This window comes from Danio aesculapii, chromosome 21 (assembly GCF_903798145.1).
Source record: "Danio aesculapii chromosome 21, fDanAes4.1, whole genome shotgun sequence".
Classification (NCBI taxonomy): Eukaryota; Metazoa; Chordata; class Actinopteri; order Cypriniformes; family Danionidae; genus Danio; species Danio aesculapii.
In genome coordinates, this window is record NC_079455.1 from 19,466,056 (window position 1) to 19,487,932 (window position 21,877).

The 21,877-nt window shown below is 36.2% G+C and overlaps 1 protein-coding gene across 4 annotated transcripts in view; it reads left to right on the plus strand.

Annotated features, from left to right (window-relative positions):
• Positions 1–21,877, plus strand: part of ankhd1 (ankyrin repeat and KH domain containing 1) — a 72,755-nt gene that overhangs the window by 17,083 nt on the left and 33,795 nt on the right. For 2 of the 4 annotated variants that reach the window (XM_056446464.1, XM_056446465.1), the window contains exons 2-3: positions 12,476–12,629; positions 21,576–21,732. In XM_056446464.1, the coding sequence (XP_056302439.1) occupies positions 12,476–12,629; positions 21,576–21,732 (311 nt within the window). The remainder of the gene's footprint in view (positions 1–12,475; positions 12,630–21,575; positions 21,733–21,877) is intronic. The other 2 variants (XM_056446466.1, XM_056446468.1) reach the window with 1 other exon arrangement.

The following is a 21,877-nucleotide window of genomic DNA, read 5'->3' on the forward strand; positions in this document are numbered from 1 at the left end:
GGTACCCTTTTATTGTGCGAGGTACCCTTTGTTAAGGGTACTCAAAAAGTGGTACATTTCGCTTTCATTACCTTTTCACAGTGGAAACAGTCATAAAAGCATACTGTGCCGTACCACTCAGTGGAGACAGGCCATTAGTCATTTTTATTTTATTTCATAGTGTTGTCGGATTATTGGTGTCCATCATTAATATATTCAAAGGAGAATTTTATTTTGAATCGGGAGTAATCCCAAAAGGAAGGCATATGTTGTGAAAGAGAAAGTGGGCAAGAAATCATGATGGTCAACTTTTTGGGTGTGTTGTTGCAAATCCCATATATTCATATTTTTTATATTTTTAACCAGCACAAACAGCTGTGTACATACTGTCACTTAGGGCTGCTCGATTATGGGAAAAATCATAATCACGATTATTTTGGTCATAATTGTAATCAACTGATGATCGTTTTGAATAATCGTGAAGTCAAAATTATTCGCCCTCCTGTGAATTATTATTTTATATATAAATATTTCCTAAATGATGTTTAACAGAGGAATTTTTCACCGTATTTCTTATAATATTTTTCTTCTGGAGAAAGGCTTATTTGTTTTATTTTGGCTAGAATAAAAGCAGGTTTAAATATTTTTAAACCTATTTTAATAGCTCAATATTATTAGCCCCTTTAAGCATTATATATTTTTGATTGTCTGCAGAAGAAACTACTGTTATACAATGACTTGCCTAATTACCCCAATTAAGACTTTGAATGTCACTTTAAGCTGAATACTAGTAGACGAGCCTGTCCGAGGCTAATTGCGTTATGCACACACAACAGCATGTGCTCTTTTGCGCTTTTAAAAACATGAATGATTCGAACAAACATCAATGAATGTTGCGCATCCCGTGCTGCAAAAGTTACATTACAATACATGCTTTTAGTCCTTTTCATATTCCTTTTCAATGTGTACAACTGGAAAGGGGGCGGTATATGATGTAATAATCTTTATCTCGATTAATGGTTTTTCGTAATCGTTAGAAGCCAAAATCGATACCAGATTTTCTATTAATTGCACAGCCCTACTGTCTCTTTGCTTGTTGCTGAAACCACAGATTTGGCGCTTTCCATGTTGAAAATGAATGAGAGAATTGTGCTTTATATAACACATGAAAATGGTTGTGGATGTGGTGCTGCTGCCTAATGTATGACCAGGCCAAAGGGATTCCTCTCAATTTCAGAGGGACACTCTGGGCCTGTACAAAGGCTACACCTATTATCTAATTTGCAAATGCAGCTGTGGCATAGTAAGTCCATGCCTTGCATTGCAGAGTAAGGAAAAAAGAAAATGTGCGTTTTACAACTAGTGGTTAGTTATATTTGTAAATGACTTTAACTACCCCATGTATAGATTGAATTTGTTCTCTTGAAATCAATGCATGGTTTTTTCCATTGCGTATATATATCCGTATATAAGGTCTAAATATCTGTCTGCCTGGGTGCACCAATCATATTCAGGCTCCAGTCAGCACACCGGCTACTGTGCAAGAGCTAAGGCTGAATGTAGCCACTGTTAGGGCTGCACGATTAATCGAAAAAAGATCCCGATTCAACCCTACACACGATCTTAATTCAGCTTTTTAGCCAATTATATTTTCAAAATCTGGAGAGAGGCAAGGGATTCGCACAAGTCTTCACAGCAACATTGACACCTTCAAATGGCGTTAAAAGTGTCACATTCTGTATTTATAAAGTATAATTCACCAAAAAAAAATTTTTCTGTCTTCATGTAATGATGTATTTGTGGCCGCGAAATCACACGTGAGCTGACCGCAAGCTGTTTGTTTACTACTGAGAACGCGCACGTGCACGCCTGACACCTACTTTAGTGAACACAACCTGCATAGGCTGTGAATAACAGTTAATGAAGTTGTAAATAACGTTCAGTTTGTTGCACAGATCGATCGTTTGAGGGCCGTGCGGGAGGTTTGATTTGTATGCATGTTTTTGTATGCAGCAGCCATGAGCCGCACTCGGAAGTGAAAGTGAAACCTGTGCGCAAATCATTTAAATAATCATATCGTATTTTACAGTTATGATTACGACAAGCATTTGATATGCTTTTTTTTTTTTTTTTTTTCTTAGCGAACACATTGTTGTGCATGAAAATATATGTTTACTGTGTCAGTATAAGAACCCTAGCCTATATATAATGTTGAATATAATGCAAGGAGTCTGATAATGACAAATTTCACCAGTGAAAACAAATAGTCTAATAATGTTGTCAATGGCAGATGACAAGCACATGTCTTAAACATAATAAATCAACTTTATAATTATGAATAGTTATATTCTGATGTCATCATTTTACTGTGAATTAACCAACAGGACATATTGAAAGTCTGTTCAAGTCCACCATAATGGCTATACAAAATTTAGCATTTTAAGCAACAGTAGACCTACACATAGGCCTAATATTATTATTGTTGTTTTACCATATGTTTGAGAATTAACAATAATAATAATACGCTAATCATATTAACCTTTATTTTACATTTACAGAATCGTGAGAAAATCGTCATCTCGACTTTAAGCAAAAAAAAGTCGTGATTCACATTTTTGCCAGAATCGTACAGCCCTAGTCACTGTCACCCAACTGCATGTTTGTCCAGCAAATTCTATAGAGATTTCCTGGGTTTCTTCAAGGCTTATTTGGAGACAACCAGAAGTTGCATGTTTTGGTGATGGCCTGCTAGATGTTGGCATCTTGGTGAGGACTGCAGAATTGTATTCATACTGTCTATGATTTAAAATTGTGTAATTCTTTTTCATGTTGGAAATACAATTTATTTATTTTATTTATTTTTTTGCTGTTTTAATACAGAAATGTCTACATCCTTCTACCTATGCAGGTAGAATATCATACTAAATTATGTAGAATATGCATCAGAGCTATTGTCATGTTGATCATTACATACAAGACTTTGAATCTTTATTAGTTGTTAATTTTTTAAATTCAATTAAATACAGACCATTTTGGTCACGTATGCGCCCGAAGTTTTATCCATGTGACCTCAAAATATATTTGGGAGCATTTGTGCGAGTGCATAAAATTGTTGCTGGACGACCGGTTTTCACCATACATATTTAGCATATGTCTATGGGTTTATTATATATATTTTGGATTTCACTGCAAAATGTTCACCGCATGCGCAGATTTAGGACACATTCACGCAGAATGCATCTTTGCACCTCAAACGCAAAACACGGCGCTCAGAAATAATTTAAAACTGTTTTCATGTCAAATTGCTGCATTAAACAAAGCCCGCAATGCTTGCCCCACCTTTTGTTTGGCCCACTGCGCTAGAACTGAATGCAAATGAATTGGTTAATATCAGCTGGCAATCACTCAATCAATGCCTTCAGATGACAGGGAGCGACAGTCGCGGAAATGTAAAGCACTAAAGATTAGAGAATGAAAACAACACTGACAGATTTTGTTTTAGAAACCACCTAAAGCTACAAATAATGGCACTTCTTATTAGTGATCGCGTGGTGAATGTTAATTCACCATATTCACTTTTTGAAGCGTGGATAAAAAAACGTACAGTCGGAGTTTGCAGGTAACTGCGTTTGCCACTGAATATACACAACACAATTTAAGCGTGAGAGGTTATTTAATCCTTCATTTAACCATCAGAATGCTGTCAGCTGTGCAGGTGTGTAAAATGTAACACCGCATACACCATCTCAAAAGAGCATGAATTCACTAAGATTAAACCAATATTGTTGCTAATAAAAAGATTGTTATTGCTATTAAGATGACGTATACAAACAATAAGTTATATGTCAATAGCATCTGTGCAATATCAGACACCACCCGTGAGAACAGCACAGTTATTATAGTTAACTAAGTTTCATTCATGTCAAGCAGTGCTTGCAGGGCCAGTGGGTGCATGCAGATTTATTTTTAATTTTTTTTCAAATGCAATAAATCTGTTATTATTAAACTTGTAGTAACAGTGCTCATAATTGGTGGGTGCGACAAAATTTTGGCTGGTGCTCCTAAATTTTTAAGTTAGGAGCATCAGTGCTACCAAGAAAAAAGGTTAGTTTCAAGCCCTGAAGTAATGTTTATATGTATTTAAAATGTAAGATGTTTTGTTTAATTATTAATCAGGTGATCTTACTACTTTTTTTTCAGTCTTCATTGTCAAATCATCCTTTAGAAATCATAATATGGTTGGTTGATGCTTAAGAAACATGCTGACTAAAAGTAGTAATTTCTTTAACCCTCTGGTGCTGTGTAATGTGTTGTGTAGTGGTCAAATTCAGGAGATTTAAAAAGATTTCTTCTGAAGTTACCGTCCATTTATATCCTGTTAACCACTTTTTGTTTACCTCTGAATCTTGTAGGTGTACCAAACATTTAAGCTTGCTTTCTCTTTGATTTTTGTTTCTTTTGTATTTTTTTTTTTCAAAGACACATGGCAGATTGATATTGACATCAAGTGAAATATTAAATAAAATGTAATGATTTTTACGTTTTTAAGTTTGAAGTGAAGTGTGTATTCATAGTTTACATGTGAATGTGTATATTCTTTGAAACTGAAAAATCAAAAATCATTGTTATAGATTTGATATTTTAAAAAGTGAGCTTTCAGGAAGATTTTCAACTAAACAAAAACAATATCATTTTAATGTAGTATTATGTTTCCAATGCAGTCTTTTGACCATGATTTAGCAGAGGGTGACATTTTATTTAACAATTGAATCTTAAACAAATCATTCTCATAGTTTTCTCCCATGGCAAGTACCAAAACTTTAATCCTGTGTTGTAACATTCCAATAAAGTAAAAAAAGAAGCATAATATTTTATTAAATGTAATTCAGTAAGATTTTTTTCTGAAACATAAGGTTAGTTCCTATTCACCTTAATCTCCGCATACGAGTGGGCGCAGCCATTTGAATCATTTTGGCACGAGACTACCGGTCTCATTCACTTCCATTCATTTTTAGACGTTAAAAAAAGCTTGTTTTGCTGCTTGGTGTTGCAAACTGATATTTTCTTATTATATTATTCTACTTTGTCTGTATTGTCATGCAAATACTTGTTTGTAGAGTAAGCAGTTTGACCGTTTTCTACCGTTTATTATTCCTAGTCATTTCTCCCATTGGCAGCTGAATCGGAAGTTCTAAAACAATGGCAAAAACGAGCGCACATTGAAGAATAAGGTCAATATTGCAACATAATGAGTGGAATACTGTCAGTGATGTCATCAGCACACAAGCAGTGTTCAGCTTTTTCTGACGACTCCTCCCTCAACATTTCATTGGCTGTGGTTTGGTAGCTTGACGGAGCTGTTGGGGAACTAGTTGTTGTCAGATCTTGTAGTGTGTGACCCCCCCCCCCCCCCCCCAATCTTGTGGATCATTTATGTAGTGTCGTGTAGTGTGAACACTACAGAGATTAAAAGACACAAAATCAAGTCATGTAGTGTGAACAGCACAGCGATTTGCTGATGTTGGCACAGATCTGAAATCCTCCTGCTGTGTGGGTGTGTGTTGGTAGTCTAGAACTTTATTAACAGTTTGTACTGGCAATAGCAAACAGATTTTAGCTTAACAGAATCTGATTGAATGCGTCATGTGCATCATATTCCTCTTGTTCTGTTTAATTGTAGCAAGGGCTAACAACTGGACTATTTAAGCATGCTTGTCACTTTTCTATTTGCACTTCAAAAACTTTTTGGGGTTTTATTTGAGCAGCCACAGATGTCCCATTGCCTTTGATGGGTTTTGTGGTTGACCCCAGGAACAATTAAAAACTCATGCAAGGTTGCTTTTCATTGGGTGTCTATTGTCTTAATTAAATGGGACTTTTTTTCATTTGTCATGATAGATATGAAAATTTCTCCCACAAAGCTGATCATTGAGTTGGCACAGATAAGAAAAACACATTTGCTCCATTTGAATTCTGCACAGAATATTACTGTATTTTAAAGTGATAGGTTTAGGGGTTTTAGGAGGAGAAAAGATTAGACTTGCTGTGGCTGATGTCAAATGCAGGTTTTTAGAGCAGTGATGTACACGTAATATTGGCTATTAAAAAAGGGAAAAATTTGCTTGTCCTGCCCTTTCTTCCTGTTACAATGGAAGTTATGTAATTTACATGAATTCAGATGTAATAATTCAGCTTTTTCCTCCTTCATGGGATCTTTAAATTATTAATTTTAGTATCATTAGCTTTATCTACCCTCGTATGAGTCATGGCCAAAGTTCATGTAGCATGTAGCTCTGCACAGATCCTAAATGCAGACAAATGACGATTTTACTGGAAAGATACAGTTGTTACAGATAATAAAGTAGTTAAATGGGAAGCGATATCATTTGAAAAACGTTACTTTTTTTTTCCCCAGAATTAATTTCACTTATTCAGTACAGTAGCAATTTGGGAATTTTTTTTAATGTTAACTCACAAAGGACACCGGAATAATAAAGTATTTTAAATTGCCATTTACATCTTTAAAATACATTTTTAAATAATTTAAATGAATTTAAGAAAAAAACAAAAACAAAGCTTCCTTAATGCAATAATAATTGACATTTGTTTCTACTGTATTAATAATCAAGGCTTTGATCAACTTTGAAAGACTCCTTTTAAATTACAGAAGAGTTACAAATAACAATCTTACAGACCCTGAACCTTTGACTGCCTGTGTGCATCCATCTATCCATCTATCTATCTATCTTGGTCTGTGACCGTCATGGGATCTGAGTTCAATTTAGCTGAGTTGGACCTGGCTGAACCTTCGATTTTTCTCATATTACCAGAGTAAGATTTTAGGCTTGTACTAGCTTCATTGCTGAGATGCTTTGAAACACCAAAGTGTTTATATTGTTTTTACTTATTGCTTATTTCTATATTGTAAATTGAAATTACTGGCACAGTCATGGAAATTAAAATTTTCTGTAGTGTTTTGTCTTTTTAAAAGTGTATTTTTTTTTTGTCATATCTTTGTTACGTCTGTACTACTTTGAGAAAATGCTACTGATGCTATTTAATTCCCCCCCCCCCCCCCCCCACCCCCACTTGTATTGGTCCAATCGGCCTAAGTTGGTAACCACTACCTTGCTACTGACTATGCTAACAAGCCATCCAGTTTGTCCCAGTAGCCTACAGTATGGGACGTCCTTCCCTTTAGGTGTTAAATAGGGTGTGTGGAGGTCAAGGGCGCAGGGAGAGTAGAAGGGAGGGGGGAAACCCGCTGATCAGCTCATCTTAATGCTTACAGTAATTCCTCAAAGGCTCAGGGCTTAAATAGCACTCAGCTCTTTCTCCCAGCTGCGCTTGAGAGGGGGGTGGGTTTAGTGGCTGATGTGAACTTTGTGACTAGTGTCCTCATTTGTGTTAATTACCTGCTCAGGTTCCAGGACACACACACACACCGTGTGCTGTTGTTATTGTTATAGTGGCTCACATGATGGCATAGAATTTTGTTTTGTAAATGGATGTCATGGGTCTTATTCATATTAATATTCATATTGACAGGTTGTAGACTCTGAAGTAAACACCCACTAGTATGATTGACTAACAGTTAGTATATAAAAAAGATAACATCTGCTTGCCCATCAATGTAAGCTTCTGCATGTTGTTTGAAAGCCGAAATCCTTCATAGATGGACTGTGATTTTAGGTAATAACACACCCAAAACATTTTAAACAGTCTCTAATAAGGCCAAGCTATAGTGATTACGTAGTTAGAATTGTTATTCACACTTTTGTGGTGTGACATTGGTGTCAAATTTAATATAGTCGGCACAGCATAATCTTATTTTTAATCATTGACTATTGAGCATTGTATTATGTCTATTTTGTAAATCTGTGGAAATTGAACAAAGAACCTAGTTCTTACAGGTGTGGTGTGGAACATCATCTTTAAGGCCCCGATATACTTCAAATGAAGTTCTAGTTCATTATTTGTTTAAAGACAAGAACAGGCATAGTGATTTGAATACTGTTTTCGAACACTCCAACACCCCTGTTCTGCAGTAGGTGGGGTTCTAAATGTGTCATTAACCCTCATGTGTATGAGTGTTTATCTGTTTAATAAACATCTGGTAGACAGCCTTCTCCAGCATGTCGCACACACCAGAGGAGGTAGAAGGCAGAGTTTGAGAACATGCCACCGAGTGCATAATAGTCACAAAATTAGTAGCTCAAAGGTGTTTGAGACAAACTCTAAACAATCTTCGTTTTTGATGGATTCTGTTTGAAATTGTCCTTTCAATTTTGTCATTAAAAATGAATATGAAAACTAATATATGAACCTTTAATTTTAGCTACTCAAAACACTTTAATGTATCAAACATCAAATTCTGCTGCTCAGCCCGTGTGAGAGAAGCTTTTTACCGTTTGGCCTTAGCAGTGGCACAGGGGATCTTGGGTTCTATTGTACCTTCAGTGTCAGTGAAAGACCCAGCAAACTCACAAGGAGTCACATGTGCCCAGATGTTGGCTTTTAAAATGGTTGATGCATTTTTAATTACTCGCACATGCGTCTCGCCTGACTCACCCCAGTATGCTGTCGGGCCCCCCTTGGTCTAGTATGCTACTGCTACAAATGACATCAGTAAACTGTCAACACATCATAACTGGTTATGGTCATTACTAAACCGATAATGAATTATTCTTGTTTACACCATAGAAACTATACACATTTCGACACCCTTAAAACTTGACTACTGATCAGAACCCACAGCGAATTCTTTGCCTGTAGCTGTGCATTTATTCTTCTGTGTTCTGTCATGATACCACTTCTGAAATACTAACAAGCAGTAGAGTTTCAATGATCCTGAGTCTCAGTTTCTTTACAGGTGATTTTAGTTTACACCGGAAAAGCATGAAATTCTGACTTACTGTATGAATAGCTCAAACTTGCACTCATTCAAGCTGACTGGAGAGCATGCAACAATTTTAACCAGAGTAAGCCCAAAACAAAAGTATCCATCTGAAGCTGCTCCTCCACAGCAAGCTGATCCCGAGCAACTAGCACCGTCGAAACCCAACTGTGTTGCCTTGCTTCAGCTTGCATCTGGTTTCGTCTAGACCAAAAAGCCCTCCGAAAACACACCAAACGTACGGCAGCGTACTGATTTAACAGCACACGTTCTGCGCCTATGTAGGGGACCTGTCTTCGCACCTGTGGGTGGAAGTAGATTGTTTTCTTCTTCAGAGAAGAAAATCTGAACTTCCGATGCCTGTGCAAAGAGTAAAGAAAGCAGCGTTTAGTACCATTAACACAGTAATTGTCACTCACCATGGAGGGATTTGCTCCGGCTAATATTTGAGAAATTTAGAAAAATTACAGCCAGCCTTTTTGTTAATTGTTGACAAATTAAGCTATGTAAATTCACCACATTCACCTCATGCTCTGATTCGTTGCTGAATAACCAGTATGAGCGCCCTCTTCAGCTTGGTGTGTCCCAGCCCTTAAAAATTTGTGCCACACCTTTCGGCACTAGGCACTGACAATATCTCATATTTGTTCTTCAATATTTTGCACCAAAATGTATTACGTTAAACTATCTTATTGTCATTTTAACACCCTTTATGTCACTCATAATGACATTCATTACATAATTCCAGTATATGACAGTGTAATAGCATAATAATGCAAGTACAGTCAAAGAACATTTTAGATAATTGGAACAATTTAATAATTAGGCATTAGAATCAGAATGTGTAAAATATATCCTAAACAAATATAAGTAATAAATGGTTACATAAGTGCTAGGTAACAGGAACTAGATTAAAACAAAGCAATCCACATGAAAAATACTATAGTAAGTTATAGTAAATGCAGAAAATGTTCCACGTTTACATAAACCAACAGTTAAAAATGGTGCAAAAGCAATGCAACCTTGGTGAGATTATTTCAGAATTTTTGTTTTGTATGGGATCAATAATATGGACACATGTTGACTTTAGCCCCTTTGACGCATACATAGTTGTCCAGAACATTACTGGTAAATTACCAGAAAGGGATCGTATGTGAACAAGCCCTTTTTGAAGTTCCCACCGTTTTCTGGAATAAAAAAAAAAAAGTAACACTAGCATTAAATTGACGAAATTCTGCTGTGTGAAACACGGAAGGAAAATTGCCGGTATGAGCATGTACAAGTTTAGAATGTGCTGATGTGTGTTGTCTTTTACTCTGGGCCAATCAGAACATTCTGATGGTGATGATGCATTTTTAGCTCAATGCTTATATGTTTCTCCTTTGTGCCAACACGGTGGTAAAGATGATAGATAAAATGCTTAAGATAAACTAATGTGAGAGAAACTGCTCTCTAATTCGTCAAAAATCACACTTCCCTGTGCAAACCTGCACATCAAAGTGTATATTTTTATTTTTTTATAATTTTTTTTTTTTTTGCCGATTTGGTGTGCCCGATTTTGGCGCAACACTGATAGGATACATCAGGAAGTGCATGTAATATTTGGAATGATCGTGTAAAATTTTACTTTTTCAGAAAATAGTAGAACGTCTTTGCCTGTGTTAGCTGCATTTGTTTTGCATTTACCTTTAAAGTCATCCCAGCAATTTTATGGATATTTTCCATTATTACTGTCGAAGGGGCTTTTGTCGTGTCTCAGCATACTGTATTTTACTTTAGCAGGTGTTACGATATTCAAACCCAACCAAAAAAAAAAGTGGTACGCCCCCTATGGTACGAACCTCAATACTTTGAGTAGGGCTGCACGATATTGACATTGCAATTTTATTTTATTTATTTATTTATTTATTTTTATTGTTATTATTATTTTTTTTGGCTACAGTCTATATTGCAATATGAATACAATTTCAGCAGATGACTTTGGAATAAAATCATTAACTTGGATTGATTGGAATAATCTTGTAGATGAGTGAATCAAAGAAATTGCAAGAATAAATAAATAAGAGAGCAAAGACAAAAGTGAAATAAGTAGTCAGACATTTAGGTACAGTAATACAATACAACATTATCATGATATTTTGGTAACGATAGATGATGATATCAGCAACATATCACAAGAAAACCATCCACAATATATCATGATATTTGTAAACAAAAAGGGGAAAAATGCATCAAAGTTATAAAATGTATTTCTTTTATTAACAGCACAAATATTTCTTAGAGTTGCAACATGGTAATGATAAAGGCATGGGACAATAACCGTTTTCAAGGTATACCGCGGTTTGAAAAAGTCAAGGTTTTAAAACCACCCAAATTTTCTGCAATTCCCTTTTAAATTGTATAGAAATCTGTGTTTTTGTAACTAATGAAGACAGCAGAAGTCAATGATTCATTTGAATTATTTAGCCGGACATGTTTACTGCTCCAAAATATTATAAATCTTTCAAAAAATAAAATATATTGTCTTTAAAGGGGAAAAAGTTTTTGCTTTTTTACCCAGACATTTAAAAAAGAAATTATTTTAGAGCAATGAGCACTATATCTTGAAACCATGATATTTTTATCCAAGGTTATCATGCTGTCAGAATCAGCTCATGCATATAATGATATGTGTACGATCCGCCATTACGAGAAGCGCCACCTCATGCATATCGTTATTTTCTCCTGCCCCTATTATTGAAAAATCAAGTATAATGTAAAATGTAAACACTGTACATTCTCCATTGCTGATCAACAATAATCCCAACTCCACATTTCAGATGCTGCGATGTTACTATTGCGAATGCACACCTTGCGATATCGATACTGAAGCGATATGTTGTGCAGCCCTAACTCTGTGGGTTCCACAACCCTCCAAGCCTCCTCACAGATCCCTCGCACCCCAACATGCCACCCTCAAACTTCACAGGACATTGGTACAGGACAGAGAGGTTTATTTACCAAAATTAATAAAAAATCTGTTTTGGTCGTTTGAGCCTGGCTTGATGAAGGATACAGAACTCTTCAGATAACCCAATCAAGGAGTAAATGTGCACAAACAGGCGTTCTTTCAAACTAAAAGGTTAATCTAAGTTCAGATGTCATTAAAAGCTCCGTAGTCACAAGGATGGCAGGTGTAACCCCAGCAAAATGTATGTGGTGTAAAATAAAAACCAGTGTAACCACTTTTGCTTTACTGGTATCAGTGAGGGTATGGTTGTGCTTTTGTATCTAGAAGTGTCCTTAAAGGATCAGTGCGAGACTTCAGCACCTCATGATGTATGGTGTTGTCACGCTGGGGTGCTGCTGTGTTCATTGAAGTGGACCATAATAATTTTTCACAGCCAGTCTGAAGTGACTCTGACAGACACAAATGTTGCCTATTACAAGCAAGATAAACCTATCCTGCCTTTTAAACCACATTTCCGTCTTCAGACTAACTGATGTTGCTTTAATATATAGGTTTATCATGGGATATTCTCATTCTTTTTCTGTTTTTCTTAACTATATTTGGTAAACAAAACGAGCAGACAATTGCTGACGGTGACTCTTTCCATGCAGGTGGAATCGTTCATACTAGACCAGGAGGATCTGGATAACCCCGTACTAAAGACAGCTTCAGAGCTACTCCTATCAAGCGCCGCAGACGGAGCTGACCTCAGAACAGTAGACCCAGAAACACAGGCCCGGCTCGAGGCGTTACTAGAAGCAGCAGGTACATCCATTGGCCGAGCGTGATGTGATCGCATTAAGCCTAATGATTTATCCTGTGTCTGCATGCATGCGCTCACTACTTCTGTTTGCTTTTTCAACATGTCTTCACAGTGCTGAGCATGAGTCTGGCTTTCGGTTCTTGTGGTTTCTGTGGCAAACTGTTACAGAGGCGCTACAAATGATTTTGTTGCTAAACTAAACTCTGTAGGAGCAGAAATATTTGTAAATCTATATGATTAGGGCTGGAATAACTAACCAAATATTAATAATTAAAATCAGCAATAACATTTCACTGATATTTAGTCTAGGCTTTGCACTGTGCACAGAGAACTAGTTTATATACTGAAAATCGTGTCAACAATATTTGCATGAGGAATAATTTGACATACTAAAGACTGTTTTTATGGTTTACAATGCAGCCTAAATATGAATCAACTATTAATATGAATTAATAAATTATTTTTAGCTTGGGTTTGGTTTTTACTTTACACAATGTAGGGCAGCGCGATATTGGAAAAATCCGATATTGAAAATCTTTTGCAATAAATTTAGCGATTTTTATACAGTTTCACAAGATGGTTTGAATAGCTTTATTTGATGGTTTTCTGTGGAGTCTAAGGGTGCTTTCACACATAGATGTTTGTTCCGGAACCTGTCTCATTTGCCTATTTAGTGCGATTCATTTGGCATATGTGAAACCCACAATCGCGCTCTGATTCGCCCCAAATCAATCAGTCTGAGATCACCTTAATGAGGTGGTCTCGGCTCAATTGAACGAACTCAGGAGCGGATCGATTGTAGTGCAAAAGCAAAATGATCCAATGACCAGGCTATATCACAGTGTATTATGGATGTGTAATAGCCATATACGGCTATATGAAGAGAGAATAATGAGCAGGGTGGAATGTCTTTCTAACCGGTAAATGTGCGTTTCATGTCAAATACGAAAGTGAAAGCATGCTGAAATATTACAGAGTGCTGTTTTTCCGCTAATAAAATTGACAGAAATGACCATCTGATAATTTTTCCATATTTTAATATTATTATTTTTTGTTAGGCCTATTGATTTGTTCATTTCTGCAAAGAAACTCAAACAGAAGATCAACATTGATCTGCTTAATGATCAAACTGCTGTCTCTGTTCATCTATTATTTCTCTGTATAGCCTAATTTAAGCCTATAATGCAAAATTCTACCCAAAGTTTTTTTTTTTATACATTGATCGATTTAATAGATAGAATTTTACTAAACTTGACAACTGAAATCAGGCTGTATGAGAGAGTCTTACCCATCTGATTTATATTTGGTCACAGTGTCGGTGGCCTTGTCACTTATGTGTTCTTTCACGCCATCATAAAGTAAAATAACGACGTATGACGGCTGAGTAGAATCGGTGGGACCCTGAAACTGACCATAGTGAGGAGAGTTTACTCTCATTTGACTTGTTTTAACTATGTTTTGGTCTGTTTAGAAACTTTGCCGTGTGAAAGCGACCCACGCCAAGACTGAAAATAAACATTGTAACAATTTGTATCCCAATTTCAGAACAAAACAATAAATCTACAGGTGTGAAAGCACTCTGACAGGATTCAGGTACAGAAATAAAATAATCACAATCTAAAAAAATTTTTTCTTGCTTTGTTTGGTCTTATTTCTAATCTAAATATCTAAAAATTCTTAATCAAATAAAAATATTGGTTTGTTTTTAACTTAAGAAGTCAAAATTGAGTTTTTTCTTAAATCAAGCGAAATAATCTTGTTTTTAGCTTTGAAATGTAGAAATTTGGACTAGAAACAAAAAAAGCTTTTTTGTTTTGCATAAGTTGTATAAATACAGTGTAAATACAGTAATTAATTACAATTCTGTAGCTTCTGGTCAACTAAGACACAACATTGCCATATCTTTCAACGTGTCTATTGTGGATGCGCGCAATGCTAAAACGAAATATTGTGCAGTAGGGATGTGCACAATTGTTTGATTAATCGATTAATCGAGCGACGATAGAGCATAAAAACAATGATCGATTGGCTCAAATTAAATTCCTTTTATTCTTTCTGATTTGTTATGCTGGTATTTGTGCGGTAGTTTGATATTTGATTGGTCATAGCTGCAGGAAGTTGCGGTCTAGAGGCGAGACCTGAGCGCAGATAGAATAAAAGGGGTCACACACCTGAAGCGCCGCGTCACGCCACGACCCACGCAGCGTCTTGCATTTCAGAATTCTAAACGTATGTTTCTATCAGGGTAAACAGCGGTGCCCAGCCACAACTCAGGACGCTGTTCATATTTCTGCCGCGCCACAGAGCGCCATCTGAATGGTTTCATTTTAAATACAATGCAAATGTGCGCGTCTGGTGTGTGATACTTTCAGCTATCATGTGCGCATCGTGTCTCGACACTCTTTTCGGCGAGGACTACGGTATGAGTGAGGTTTCACCAGATGACACCAAAATCGAAAGCTACTTCAGGGACCCATGCATCTCTCTAAACCCAGATCCTTTATTGTGGTGCAAAGTAAATGAGTCCCGATTTGCAAGGCTAAGCACCCTTGCCCAGTGGTACCTGGCTGTTCCTGTGCCTGATGAACGCGTTTTTTTCCACCGCCGGTCTAATTGTAAATAAACTTTGCACTCTGCTTGGGCGAACCATCTGCTTTTAGAAATGTACTTAGAAATAAATAATTAATAAATTATTAATATTATTATTATTATTATTATTATTATTATTATTATTAATAATAATATCATACAATTATTATTCTAAATGTATAATAACAGAAATCAATCCTACATGTAGCCTCACTGGAAAAAAATTATAGAGACAACTGGAGTGATATGATAAGATCTCTTAAGAAATCTTTTTTCAATTCTATAGAATACAAAAAAATATCTTTTATGTAATTATCTGTTGTCTTGGACTCGACTCATGGCTGAGAATCAAGGTTATTAAGTCTTACCTCCCTTATTCATCACCTCTCCTTTCTGCTTCATAGTCATATAGTCAAAATAAGATCCTCATCATATAACTTTAGATTTGTCGACTTGCAAAGCTCGCTGTGTGCCGACACCTCTGCATAAAAGTTACTCCGGTTTCACAGTAAGCTGCGTGTATTTTACCAGCGTGCATGTAAACAACCGGTATTCACACCTGGAGCAGAGCAGCGCGAGGCATGCGGGAATGGATTTCTGCGCGCATGCATGCGTCAGTTTGTTTTTACCACCGTTGTTTCGGTTGCGCATAGAGAATAACAAACTTGCGCATGCCAAATACGCCAAATGTGAATGGTCTCTATCGTCTTTATTCGGGGATTACTACTTTAAATTAATACACTTGCATAAAGTAAATTGTATCTCAAAGCTTTTACTGGGGCTCGTTTTTTTCGCAACGCCTCCCTGTGCCACCCCCCAGCATCCTGGGCTACGACCATATTGCCCATTCCTAAATACGTCACTGCTCCCACTTCTTTAAATGTTTACTGTGTTGACCAATATTGATGAGGATTTTTAATAACCCAACAGCGTTGATTTAATTTTCTGATTCCTGTCATAGTTTTATCAACACCATTTTTAATAGGGCTTTAAATAAAAAATATATATTTTAAATTGAATGTTATTTAATTGTCGCTATGATGCACACACGCCCCGGCCTCTTGCTAAAGCTCCATCCCCGATAAATTGTTTGTCAAACCTGTGGATTATTCGAAATGAAGAATAGTCAGAAATGCCCATCCCGATTGTGCAGCCCTAACACAAAATATTGAATCATATAGATTTATTACAATTTATTATGATCACGAATTATGTTTTAACTACAGGTCAAACGAAGTATGTGGTTTCATTTTGTACAGTTTGTTTTTACAAAAGTTATTGGAAACATAAAAGTAGACATCTATGTGCAGTTGAAGTCAGACCTATTACCCTCCTGAATTAGCTCCCCTTTAGATTTTTTTCCCCAATTTTTGTTTAAAGGAAAGAAAATGTTTTTTTTTAACACATTTCTAGACATGATAGTAACTCATTTCTAATAACTGATTTCTTTTATCTTTGCCATGATGACAGTAATTTTTTACTAGATGTTTTTAAGGCACTAGAATTCAGTTTAAATCAATCAATCAATCAATCATGGTTTGTTCTGTAGACAATAAAAAAATTGGTTTAAAAAAAACAATTAAAACAGCTTTTATTCAAGCCAAATAAACAGCATAAGACTTTCTCCAGAAGAAAAAATATGGACCCTTTTCACAAGACTGTTATTACACGTTTAACAGTCATCACAATCTTAAATCCTTGAAAGTTTTTAATATTTTAATTAAAAAAGAAACGTATGCACATTTGTGTATTCACGTATTAGGCATGGGACGATAACCGATATCAAGGTATATAGCGGTTTGGAAATAAGTCAAGGTTTTAAACCTGCTAAAATTTTCTGCTATACCGTTCCGTTTTAAGACAACAGTATCTCCAGCAGAAAAGATATCCAAAAATGCTGTTTTAAATTGTAAAGAAATCTGTGTTTTTGAAACTAATTAAGATAGCAGAAGTCAATGATTCCTATTTAGCTACTCCTCCAAAATATTTTAAATGTTTCTTAACAAAAAAGGGGTTCAAAGTTTATTTATTTATTTATTTTTTTTTAGCCAGTTAGTTTTTTTTTTTTGCCCAGATTTTTTAAAAGAACTTATTTTAGAGCAGTGTTATTTTTATCCAAGGTTATCATACTGTCAGAATCTTATACCGGCCTGTACCCCTCATGTTTTTATTATATATTCTTTGCATCAAATTATAAAAAACGAATAACCCCTTGTGTGAGGCATTTGTAATGCAGGGTTTTTGGGGCAGGACAGTAAATTTGACATTATTCTCTTTTCTGTCTGTCGTTATCAGTCTCACAATTATTTTCCTTTCTGATGTCTTGAAACACCATCGCGTAGTTTTTCTAATTATTTCAGCAAGTGGGATTGTAATTAAGTATTTGTTGTACTATCCCATTCTGTGCACTCTAAGTTTACCCAACTGTGACTACTTCCGCTTCTGAGAAAGCCGGAAATGTGATATACTGTGAAAAAAATCCTTGCTCTGTTAAACATTATTTGGGAAATATTTAAAAGCAACTGCCGTACACTAAACAGTAGCTCGATGCTGCTAGCGTACTGGGGTTCAGAAGGAAAAAAAGCAGTGTGAACACAAACCAGCCAAGAAGGTGGCAAGAGGGACAATCGAGCTTGGGTTTGGTCCAGTCCAGGAAATTGAACCAAGTGTGAAAGCACCCTAAAAGTTGCAGACCCAAGAGTGCATCTCGAGAATGAATCTGTCTTTCTTGTGTCTCTTATTACGAAAAGAAACAAAGCACAATATCTGGGTCTCTCGGCTAAATAGTTCACAATTACAGTGTATATATAGATCTACTACTGATTGAACAGTGTTCAGGCAGTTCAAGTTCACACACAGAAATATCTGGATACTGAGAGACGCTGCTTAATTTAGACCTGCAAATCCTTAAAACCTGTTTATTTGTACATGCTTTACATCATGTAGTGTTTTATTCCAAATGACTGGGCATGAGCTTTGATTGCATTGCGAGTGCTGACAGGTTAATGATCAACCACACTTCGTTAAAATGGGGTCTTTGGCGGGCAAAGGGTCAGTTTAGCACGGTTTATGTGCAGAGCATTTCGTAATTGTTTTATAAACTAAGCAGCTGTTAGTTGGTTCTACTTGGCACCATGTTTGGCCTAGTCTGCGAGCTGTGCTATTGTATATTGTATTGGGATGAGTTGGTTTGGGTGAGGCCCGTCGTGTTCGGCCTGATTCTCTACAACGACCTGCCCTGCCCCATGAGCGGATAGTTATCTCACAGAGGAACCAAAGGGGAGATTAGTAACAACAATGGATTTCCATACAGCAGCAGCAGCCTCACTCATGACTCAGCACTGGCCTTTAGTACACTTGTGTACTGTCTGTATGCGTGTCTTCATCTGTGTCTATGAGCGTCTCTATGGCTTTCTCCGTCTGTGCAGAGCTTGTGGACGTTTGTCTTTTTCTTTGTCTACTCTTTTGTTGTGTCTGTCTTCCACTTATCTGTGCGCCTTTTATGCTGTTCATGTGTTAGCTGCTGTGTACTCGCGCTTTGACGTGTTTTCATTCCACCTGAACCACACTATTGTGACCGAACACCTCCATGCCACGTGGTTTACCTGTTTTACCACGAGCTTTATCTGTTTTACGTCATCTCAGGCTGTCAGAGGAAAGCAAATACTGCTCTTCCTGGTCGAGGGTTGAGAAGCAGATAGCAGAATGTTCTTTGAAATGTTTTGGAGTTGGCTGGTGGTCATTTGTTTTCATGAAAATCCAAGGTGGAATCGAAAACACAACCTGCAAATTAAATTTAAGAGTTGGGAATGGTGCATAGCACACAAATGTCTCAAAGATAAATGGCTCTTGTTTGACAGAGATTAGAGGTTGACCGATTTATGCCAAATATAGCTTTTGGAACTATCAGCGTTTTGTGTTTAGCTGTTTCTTAAAGGGATAGTTCACCCAAAAATGAAAATTATTTACTATTTACTCACTCTCAAGTGGTTCTAAACCTTTGAGTTTCTTTCTTCTGTTGAACACAAATGAAAATACTTTGAAGAAAGCTGAAAACATAACCAAAAAGTCTATGGTTGGGTTTCAGCTTTTCTACAAAATATCTTCTTTTGTGTTCAACAGAAAATATAAAGACTAGCAGGTTTGGAAGAAGTGAAGAGTAGTTTAATATTTTGGGTGAACTATTCCTTTCTTTTGTACATTAATCTGTTATTAAAATAAAAGCTGTTGTTAGCTGTGTCTAGACCAGAGGTGCCCAAACCTTTTCATATGAACTGCCAAAAATCGAATATCATTGATGGCCATGGCCAAAGATAAATATACCAAACTATTTGCCATGGGTGATTTCCTAATTCATTTAATGATATTAAAAACTATTTAGAATACTTTTCTTTGAATAGTATTAACTAATGCAGTATCAGTTTTTTCATTAGTTATTAACAATCACATTTATAACACAGTAAATTCAATGCTGAATACGCCAGTGAAGTAGAATCTGCCTTTGCCTTGATTCGCTCACCAAAGTCTCTGCGTTGTCCTCTATCTTTCATATGTACATTTTAAACTAAATCTGATTAATTTAGATCGTTTATTTTCACATTGCTTTTTTGTAACTTAACGATAAACTAAACAAATATAAGGTTACATTAAATTCATAATGACAATCTCTAAACCATTCTCAAATGGCACGGGGGACCAAATTAAAAGTGACCATGGGCCAGCTTTGGCCCGCTGGCCCTAGTTTGGGCATTTCTGGTGTAGTCCTTTTGACATTTACATGTTTATCTTTTAGTTAATTGGACATTTTAAGTAAATGCTTTTTTGAGTTGTTAATCAATTTCAGCAATGTGCTTTGACATTTTAAATGTTGATGAACACTGCAGTTTAATAGCTTGGTAGGATTTTCTTAATTTCTTTAATATTCACCGATGCTACATTTATTTGATCAAGGATGCAGTAAAAACACAGCATAGTTGGAGAGATCCTGTCTGGACGTGAAATCAGCAATAGTTGAATAATGTTACACTTCAAAATGGAAAAAAATAAGAACATATTTATTATGGCTGCATGATATTTTAAAATATGATATTGTCATGTTTTATTTTTCTGTTATAAATAATGCGATATAAATATGATTTTACAAGATAGTTCTATTTGATGGTTTTCTGGGGAGTTTAACATTACTCTGGTACAGGAACTAAATAGGCAAGGCAAGGCAAGGCAATAAATTACTTTCTTTCTTGCTTTGTCTCATTTGTAGTCCAAATATCTAAAGAAAAAATAATAAAAAATCAAGTAAAAAATATTGTTTTATGCCAGGTGAAATAAGGCAAAATTGAGAGGTTTTTCATTAAAACAAGCAAAATTAAGAAAAACATTTGTTGTTGCATAAATCATATAAATTCCAAATAAATACAGTGATTAATTGCAATTCTGTAACTCCGGGTCAGCTATAATACAGACTTAACATTGTGTACATTGTGATATCGATGCTGAAATGATACATTGTGCAGCCCTAATATTTATAATACATGTGTGAATGTGTGATTTTATTTCTGCGAATACAAAGCTGAACTTTAAGAAGCCATTTTTTGTCGCATGATCCTTCAGAAATAATTCTAATATGCTGCTTTTAATGCTCAAGAAAACTGCCCTGTCTTTTCTTTGTCAGCTGTCGTTCATGAGTGAAGATTGCAGTCATCCGAACTCCTAAAAGAAATATTTAGTAAAATAAATATATTTATTGCCATATTTTATCTATTTAAAAAACAAAAATGGCTCAAAAATGTAAATTCGTTTAGAGTCAATATACAAAATGTTTAATCATCCTTAAACCTCACATTTTTGAACTCTGGTATATGGTGATATATGTTGTATAGTAAGGTAATAGAGTTATCCTGCCATGGTTTATAGGAACCTGCTGTTTTTCTCACACAGGCATGCTCATTAATGCCATTTATCTTGCGCTTAAATCAGCTGACCTACACCACATAAAGTCAATTATATTATGAATACAATTTACATTTAAAGTCAAAATAATATGGAGCATGCTTGATTGCCAGTGCACACAGGCTTTTACTCTTACCATACCAGCAAAATCGGTCAACCTCATTTCATTTCATTTCATTTTTTCTTTTACAACAATCAACATTTTCTTAGAGCATTTATCGTGTTATGATGTTCTCCAAACTCTACAGAAGCTTCAAAATGGAAAAAACTAGACTAAAATTGCATGGTGTGAGTTTAGCTAACCGAGCGTTGTATTCTCCGTGTGTGAGCGTGTTGGGCCTGTACTAACCATGGATGCGTTTGTTCTTGCTGGATGGCGTGTGGTGCTGGTGTGGGGCTGGATGCTACAGGCATTGGTAAACTCTCCACTGCCGATGGCAAAGCCTTTGCAGATCCAGAGGTGTTACGCCGGCTGACGTCGTCGGTGAGCTGTGCGCTGGACGAGGCCGCCGCCGCACTGACCCGCATGAGGGCCGAAAACACACTCAACGCCAGCCAGGCCGACAAGTAGGCATCTTTTCTCACACAAACACACACATTTCTCCTGTTTATAAATCATGATGCAACATTCATGTTCAGCCAGCAAGAGTTACTTCACTGTTAAGGCTTAACACTTAGCACTGTTAAAGGATTAGTTCACTTTTCCTGATCA